The 8,659-nt window shown below is 42.7% G+C and overlaps 1 protein-coding gene across 5 annotated transcripts in view; it reads left to right on the plus strand.

Annotated features, from left to right (window-relative positions):
* Pcnt (pericentrin) overlaps nt 1–8,659 on the plus strand; it is a 114,663-nt gene that overhangs the window by 56,275 nt on the left and 49,729 nt on the right. For 2 of the 5 annotated variants that reach the window (XM_023715884.1, XM_023715888.1), the window contains exons 21-26: nt 1,693–1,725; nt 5,302–5,531; nt 6,038–6,154; nt 6,260–6,283; nt 7,222–7,425; nt 8,152–8,313. In XM_023715884.1, coding sequence (XP_023571652.1) covers nt 1,693–1,725; nt 5,302–5,531; nt 6,038–6,154; nt 6,260–6,283; nt 7,222–7,425; nt 8,152–8,313 — 770 coding nt within the window. The remainder of the gene's footprint in view (nt 1–1,692; nt 1,726–5,301; nt 5,532–6,037; nt 6,155–6,259; nt 6,284–7,221; nt 7,426–8,151; nt 8,314–8,659) is intronic. The other 3 variants (XM_023715885.1, XM_023715886.1, XM_023715887.1) reach the window with 3 other exon arrangements.

The following is an 8,659-nucleotide window of genomic DNA, read 5'->3' on the forward strand; positions in this document are numbered from 1 at the left end:
GGCAGTGAACATGAAAACAGCAACCTTTTAAGCTTATGTTTTTGATTGGTTTCATTCTGAATTTAATAACTAACATACCAACTTCTATAGGCCTCTTTGACTCCTGCTTTCTCCTGTCTTCTCTCTGTCACATTCTACCACCCGTGTGCTCAGGCCTTGAGTATCCTGGCACAGAGAGTAGCCCTCTTGCAAATCCCAGCATGCATGTCTGCCTGCAGGTCTGTGTATGCACACTCCAGGAAGGGCCTTGCTGCTCTGCAGTTCCTTTTTTGGTGGCAGTAGCATGAGAGTCAGTTTCTACTGAAATGTTGACTTCCTGTAAGAGTGTGGTTGTTCACCAACCTAACCCATTCAGAAATTCTCATTTTCTTTCCAAAAGTTCTTTATTTTTTAAATTTTTCTGCTAAGAAAGCTATCAGCTTTTAATTCTGTTTGCTCTGTTTGCTTGATTTTTGCTTTTTATTATCATCTTCTTGATGTTGTAAGCTGTACTGGGCTCCATGCTTCCTGAAGGACCTGTTGCCTCTGTAAACTGTGAGACTCCTTATTCTCTGAATGGGACACACAGTTCTTTACCTGTGGCTCTTGTGTTGACATTTGGGTCCACTAAGCCTGTGACTCTGAGGTCCAAGGATACTACAGGATGGCTTGTCAGTCCTTGTAGATGTTCTATCACAGGTGCTACATTTCAGTGTTGGTGTTGAGGGTATGCCTTGTCCTCTGTCCTGCCTCCTTCCCACCTCCATCCCACCTGATTCATGGGATGTGCCCCTCTGTTCTGAAGCTGTGCACTCAGCTGGGCATCTTCTGTCTCAGGGCTCTGTGCCTCCAGGGAGGCTGGGCAAGGGCCTTCCTAGGCTGAGTGCTATCCTTCCCTGCTCACCATCACCCTTCTGGAAAGGTGTAGCTAACCGCACAGTTCTGTAGCCCTTTCTTTTTCATGCCCTAGGGCCATCTAGCACCACTTTATTTTGCACTGCAGATGTTTCCCATGTTTCTAACCCTACATCCCTGTCACAGTTCAAATGGGCTCTCATACTCTCATACTCAACTTGTTCAGCCTCAGGTCTGTTATTTCTCTTAAGTGCCTTCTGTCCTCCTGGACTGATCCTCAAGGGCTGACTCTTCTTTCTTTAGGACCTGATGACCTGCTCTGTTTCCAGTGTCATTGGCCTAGACAGGAGGAAGCTGAGCCATACTCCTTTTCTGGTTGTTTAACATGAATGTTGGGGATTGTCTTCTGGGATGGTTTTAGGTGGCTTCATTGTGTACTTTCTCTACCCATCCCCACCCCATCTCCTGCTGTTATAGTTCTGTGCACATCTGTAGTGCTTCCCTAGCCGTGGGCTTCCAGGTGTGCTTCTGACTCTTTTGGGTTCTGTGAACATCTTGCCTTCCCAAGAGCCTTGAGCAGCCTGGTACACAGAGATTCAACTCTGCTTCACCACCTTGTGTGTGACCCTCTCTGGCTGTGCATTGTTTTGTGACTATTGAGGTATTCCCCTTTCTTGTTTTTGTATCTTTAAAAATCATTGCAGAGCTCTAGGTGTCATGCCTTTCGCCACACAAGGGCAGCTGTGGATGTGTAGGTCCTAAGTATGCCCTAGAATGCTGCTGGCCCTCTTGTTTGTGCCATTTCTGGTTCAGGCTTCTTGTGTCCATGCCTGTGATGTTCTGTGTTTTCCTTTGTAGGCCCTCATCTCACTGCAGCCCATAGGGACTCAGGTTTGTAAGAACAAGTGTGATTTCTGCGTGCTGTACTATATGCTTGTATCAGATTTTTCATATTATTTACTAAAAAGGAAAAGTGCTTTTGAGCTTTTGTGGCAAACTCTTAAAATTATACTTTAATCTCCAAGAATCATTCATAAAAAATGACTTAGTTGTCTCATTTTTCTGCTGCAGCAAAGCATGAGAATTTCTTTTAATAGTTGTTGCAGTTACTAAGCCACAGTTGTGCTGTCTTGCAGGCATTGATATGTTGTGGCAATTGTGGTTGTTGGGCTGGGTTCCTTCCAGGACCTCCTGAAAGACTTGCAAGGGTGGGGCTAGAATTTCTGGAGCTCTGTGTCTCCTTGGAGCCCCCAGTAGGTCCTAGGTCTTAGTGCACCTGCATAGCTTCTGTGGGTCATGGCTATACCCTGAGGGGGTGCTGTAGGCTGGGCTTTCCCTCCCTGCCTAGAAGACAGTGTTGTCTGGGGATAAGTAGGAGCCTAGCCTGTCTCCAGGACTGGACAATGTTGACCATTCCCTTTCCTTCTTAAAAGTTTGTGAATGGCATTTATACAGTTGGGTGTTTAAGGCTAATTGTCTATAACTGCTAACTTAATAGCAGAAATTTTTTGAGATTGTTACATTAATGGAAATGATTGTCATAAGACTGATAGTTTTTTTACAACCAAAATAATTGTTTTGAAAGCTGGTAAAGCAAATCTATTAAGAATTTAGCATTTCAGAGACCCATTCATTTACATGTGTAAATATCGTAGTTTCCCCAGCATAAGAACTCAAAAGAAGAAATACAAATAGATGGTATAATACAAGTAAAATGAAAGCAGGATCTCAAAGACTAACTAATCAAAGGAGAGAAAGGAGAAGAGCTAGGAAACATGAATAAGTCAAGCCGTACAGTTATATGTAGAACATGGGCAAGGCAATGATCCTGAGAATCTTCAGAAGGTTTTTGAATCCAGCAGTTAATTGGAAAGATTCTCACCCTGACTAACTATATATACTGATAACCTGTGAACTAAGCTATTGCACTGCAGATGGTAATTTGTAATAGTAGTTTCATGCTTAGAGTGCCTGTCATTCTGGTCTTTTGAATATGGGCTGCTTGTCATGACATGCCAGTTGCTGCTATGATGTCTCTTGGGTAGATGGTTGTTCAAAAAGAAGGGGGTGGTGAATGAAAGCAAGAGACAGGAAAAGGAATATTGTGGGACTGTCCTGCTTCAAGGTTGTATATGGTTAGATTTTTGGACTTATGTGTAAACATAAGAAGTATATAATTGTTTATGCCTATTTTTAAAAATATATTCTAATTTTTAAATGTTTTTTCATCCTATTTTGTAGGGACTTAAAGTTCAGCATATCAATACTTGATGAAAAATACCTGTTCCATATTATGCCTAAGATGTTTGATATGCAGACAGATAGTGAGGTTAAGCTTAACAGCTGAATTTGTATGGTAATAACAATAAGCTTGTCTTCTGGATGGTTAAAAACCTAAGTTTGCAGACCAAAATTAGAGAAAAAGGAGGGCTGGAAGGAAAGCCAACATTTTGGCCCTATCCTTCTAAGGTAATTAAGACTCAGGACATATGAGAACTTGTACTGTAACATCATATAACTCAGTAGTGTCCCAAATTTTCTCATCAAGGAGATTATGGGGCCAAAGAGGAAAGTGATCGATGATGTAGAGTGTGCCTAAGGAGAGTCACATGGGGAGAAGACACTCTCTCAGGCTTTCACAGAGAGCACATTGGCCAAGCATTGGCCGTGACTCATCCACATGGCTGCCGCTGACAAAGGTTCTACAATCTGAGGTACAGCATCTCAGGATAAATCCTGAGGGCATTTCACTGACCTTCTCAGACCAAAAAGCTACAACTCTTGTTGCACAGGTCCTGCTTTACCTTGGTCTTAACCATCCAGTAGGAAAGTATGAAGACGAAATATAGGAAGTAAAGCCATGTTGTTACGTTGAGCTGTGGGGGACTCAGGTCAACAATTTCTGACATTGCCAGTGAAGCGGAAGACCCAATATTATTATGGGCTACTGGACTCTTTTAGAATATTTTGCTGAGTTTACATGCCTATAATATTCAAATAACGGAACTTAACAAAAAAAGGGGATACAGATGAATGTCCATTTTGTATCTGTATTCAAAGTGGTTAGGATAGATATATAGTTATACTCTCTTAATGAATAGAGTGATTTGTTCTAATGGTGTTTGTAAATAGGATATCAAGTCCGTATCTTGTGCAGCAATCAACCACTAGGAAGAATGTATGCAATGTGTTAACTATTGATACTGTCCTACCAATTTAATTTGAAACAGTCTCATTGCTATTTGTTTATCAATAAAATTATGGGAAAAATATAAAAAAATAAGTAAAATTAAAAAAAAAGAATTTAGCATTTTAGTTTGTGAGTAAGGGACTTGGGATTCATCACCAGCAACCCGCTTTCAAGATCTGTAGTATCTGCTTAAATCACCCAGTGTCTTAGTCTATGCTGTGTTGCTATAACAGAATTCCTGAGACTGGGAAATTTATAAGTAACAGAAGTTATCTCAAGCATAGTTCATGAGGCTGAGGAGTCCAAGAGGAAAGGAAGAACCAAGAAAGTGAGACACTGAACCCACCCAGGAGGTGAAGCCTGGAAGCTGATCCCTCTCCCAAGGGCCCTCCAGGAGCTGGCCAACCTGAGATTATTTTGTGTTTTGAGTTTCTCCCTATGTAGCTCAGGCTGGTGATCCTTCTGCCTCAGTCTCCCAAGTGCTGGGAATACAGGTGTAGGTGTGTGCCCCCACAGCTTTCCAGCTGAATTTGAAAGGGGACAAACTTGAAGCCACAACTAGTTAATCTGAGTTTGGCTTTTGTTTTACTCATTGCCCCTTTGCTTTCTTCCAGAGCACATCACACCTCTATTTTAGGTAATGTTTACTTAATACATACCATTTTTGTTTTTAAAGTAATTTTACCTTTTTTTCAGAAGGTATTTGACAAAATTGTAGCTGTGTTAGGGCATGACGTTAAAGTCTGATGATGGTAGGCTGGCAGAATTCACTGTTTTGGTGGCTCTGGACTTTGTCACAGCCCTGAGGGAAGAAAGCTTTGGGAAGGGAAAGCGGCCTGTGAATGGGGAATCTGCTTGTACACACTCCCAGGGACACTGAAGGCCCGTCACTGTTTGAGGCTCTTCTGTGAATCTCCACCCTCTGGAAGTGCACAATTTATGAGCCCTGCTGTGACAGTCTGTGCTCCAAGGTGGGCTTCTCCATGTCTGTTTTTTGATCCCTCAGCACTTTTTTAAAATTAATTTTATTGAGAAACAAATAGCAATGAGACAGTTTCAAAACCGATTAGTAGGACAGTTTCAAAATTAATACTTTGCATATTGTTGTCTTTTAGTGGTTATTCATAGTACAAGATGCAGACATGATATCCTGTCCAAACACTTTTAGTACAAATCCTTCTTTTCATTGAATTAGGAGAAAGTAGCTGCATATCTATCCTAACTATTTTGTATATACAGATACAAAATGGTCCTTCATTTGTATCCTGATCCCTCAGCATTACAGAAGGAGGTGGAGACTCTAACCAGGGAGCAGTCAGAGGCCAGGAGGCAGTCAGAGAAGGACCGTGCAGCTCTGCTCTCACAGATGCAAGTCTTAGAGTCTGAGTTAGAGGACCAGCTCATGAAGCACCAGGGCTGTGCCCGGCAGGTGGAGGAGGCAACCACTCTGAAGCAGCAGTTGGCAGCCCTGGACAAGCATCTGCGCAGCCAGCGGCAGTTCATGGACGTAAGGAGTTTGCATGATAGAAGTCATTATTATAGCAGGACAGACTTCAGTGTCTTGTGCTGTCCTGGACAGACAAATTATCATGCTGCCTTGTCCCTGGGTGGGCACTTGGTTATGTAGTGATGATTTTAAAGGAAGGTTCTTTGTCCTGTGGTCTTGAGAGAAGTTCTAGCAGTTGAATTATAGACCTGTATCCCAGGACGTGTCTTTTGTGATTCACCTGCCCTGTCAGGATCCCTGGGTTGTTTTGTTGGGACTTAGGCTGCTCTTACTGTGGCAACTTTTCTGCTAGTTTCCAAACCTTGTTAAGTAGGCCTTTTTTGTTTGCCATGTAAAGGCTGTTCCTCTACTTAACTCCATTAAAAAAAAAAAAAAAATCACTGTGATGAGGATGACCCAGAGCATGCCATTGCTGGGTAGATAGACATGTGTTTAGTGAGAGCCTGGTCCTCAGGTGTGAAGGTCGCTTGCAGGCTCTGCTCTTGCTAACATGTAACCTCTCTCAGGAGCAGGCTGCTGATCGAGAGCATGAGCGTGAAGAGTTCCAGCAGGAGATCCAGAGGCTGGAGGGGCAGCTCCGCCAGGCAACCAGGCTGCGGCCTGTAAGCCCCCATGACAGTGAGGTATGTAGCCTGCTATGTGCCAAGCCTGTGGGATAGCTAAGTCTCTACAGTGTTTTTAACGCCTGTTTTTCTTTCCATGTCTGCCTCCCATGTGTGTGGAAACAGCAGTGCCTGCATCTGGATGAGGAGGTAGAGTGGACAGCCTGGAACCCACTTGTGCTTCATGTTCTCCACAACTGGTGCACACTGTGGTGGCCTGCATGGTTCTCTTGTCTTGCGAGGCCAGCTTGGGACCTTGTGCACCACCCTGCTTCTTACTTGTGTTCTTTGATTTTGCTTGAGGCTACAGTTCTCTAGTTGATTTGCTTATCTTTTTTTTTTTTTTTAATAAATCTGTCAACTGGATTCCCATGTTGTCATAAGATGTAGAAATCCATTGTTCTCAGTGGTCACATCTGCAGAACTGACACCCAGGACTGTCACCTACCGTTGATAGGAAAGCAGTGACACCACACCACCCTTAGACCAAGAAAACACTCCTGGTGTCCTTCACTCCACAGTCCCTCCAGTCCCTGGCAGCCATTAACCTGGCCTCAGTGTCTATAATTTTCTAATTCCTGCAATGCTGTATTCATGGCATCTTGCATGTTACTATTTGGGATTGGCTTTTTTACTCTTTGCCTTTCCCTGGGTGGTTCTTCCAATTTGCTTTCTCTGTAGCTTCTTTTATTTTTATTATTCATTACAATGCATTCCTTTTGGTCAAAATAAGTTTTACTTTACCAACATTTACATTACTATTTTTATTTCTGTAAAGAGAGAAGGCCCTTCTTTTTTTAATTTTTAAAAATTTTTTGGTTTTGGTGCTAAAGACTGAACCCAGGGCTTCCAGCTTGCTAGGCAAGCGATCTACTGCTGAGCTAAACCCCCAGCCCCAATAGAATGCCCTTCTTAAAACAACTGTATTGTATTCTTTCTTTTGATTTCATTATGTAACCAAAGTATAGAGAAACAATGTTTGTTTTCTTTTCTCAGTTGCATTGTGTGTGTGCGTGTGTCTGTATAATTTAGAAGGCAGGCTTTTTAGTAGTTTATTGTATTTTTCATGCTTTTTATGTATTATTTAGGTTGCACTATTACAAGAAAAATTGAGAGAAAAATCAGATGAATATAATGAATTGATTTTAAAGAAAGAATTGGCAGATAGAAGAGTTTTAATCCAGGAAGAAGAAATTAAACGTCTTGAGGAGATAAATGCCCACACCAGAGGACAAGTGACTCTGCTCCAGGAAGAACTGGAAAAACAGAAAAACTTTGTGAAAGAATTACAAGTAAGGAGTCTGTGTGTCCAGCAGTAGGGAGGGCTAGGGCTGAGGGCTGACGCATGGGTGGGGGCAGGGCCTAGGGTGGCTGAGGAATTTGTGGGCATGGGTGGGTATATGAGATACCCATTACCCCCATCTGTACCTCCCCACCCTGCCTTAGAAACCTGGGCAAAGAAAGAGATAGAGTAGAGGTTGAGGAAGGGGATGAGAGTCATACATCCACTGAGCTTATCAGATGCTACATGCATGGAAAAAGTATTTTTTCCTTCCATCAAATTGAACATCATATATAATTTTGTATGTTAATTCCCCCATATACTGTGAACATTTCCTCTGTATTAAATATTCTTTGAAAACTTTTTCATGGTTGTTAATGTCCATATATGGAACTGTTATTAGCCATGTTTTATTACTTGCCAGCCTCTTTCCAATACTTCTAAATCAGAAATAGTGTAGTGAATATTCTTGTGCCTTATTGAATAATTACTGAGGGTTTCTTGCAGTGGAATCATAAGCAGATGTCTTGGCTTTCTTTGCCAGGTAGTGTTCAATGCTAGCCTGGAGCTTATGTTGTCTACTGAGCACATGTGAGCCCAAGTGTCTGCAGGTGCACCCATTACTTCAGGAGAGCTGAGACTGGTTTATGGTTTAGACTTTAACACACAGGAACTCAGGGCTCACCAATTTCTTAACTATTTGCTTAAAATGAGTTTCTGTCTTTCTCTTAAATAGGATAAGGAGGCACTAACAGAACCACAGATAAGCGACTTGCTGCATGTGCCCATGTTGCAGTCCAGGCCTGATGAAGGCAGATATCAAGGGCTGCTGCTGGGCAGCCCTCCTGAGGCCCAGCAAGAGGCTGGGCAGAGGACAGTCCTTCAGGATGAAGATGAGGTACGTGTGGTATGGGTGCGCCTGCCTGTAGAACACAGTTTGAAGGCTCAGCAGCCAAAAGCTGGTGACAGATTTTTGATAATTGTATGTTTTGTAACCTTACAATTTTGGGGGATTTTTTTTGGTTTTTGAAACAGGATCTCACTATGTAGTTTATGCTGCCCTTAAATATACTATGTAGGGGCTGGTGAGATGGCTCAGTGGTCTAAAGCACCTACTTAGAACAAGTTTACAAGTTTAGCAAAGCACAGGGACTGCAGTTCAATCCCCCAGCACCACATGCCAGCCAGCCCCGCCCCCTGGTGGGCTGAGCTGGCCACACACACACACACACACACACACACAC

Source organism: Octodon degus, unplaced genomic scaffold (assembly GCF_000260255.1).
Source record: "Octodon degus isolate 3935 unplaced genomic scaffold, OctDeg1.0 scaffold00045, whole genome shotgun sequence".
NCBI classification, from domain to species: Eukaryota; Metazoa; Chordata; class Mammalia; order Rodentia; family Octodontidae; genus Octodon; species Octodon degus.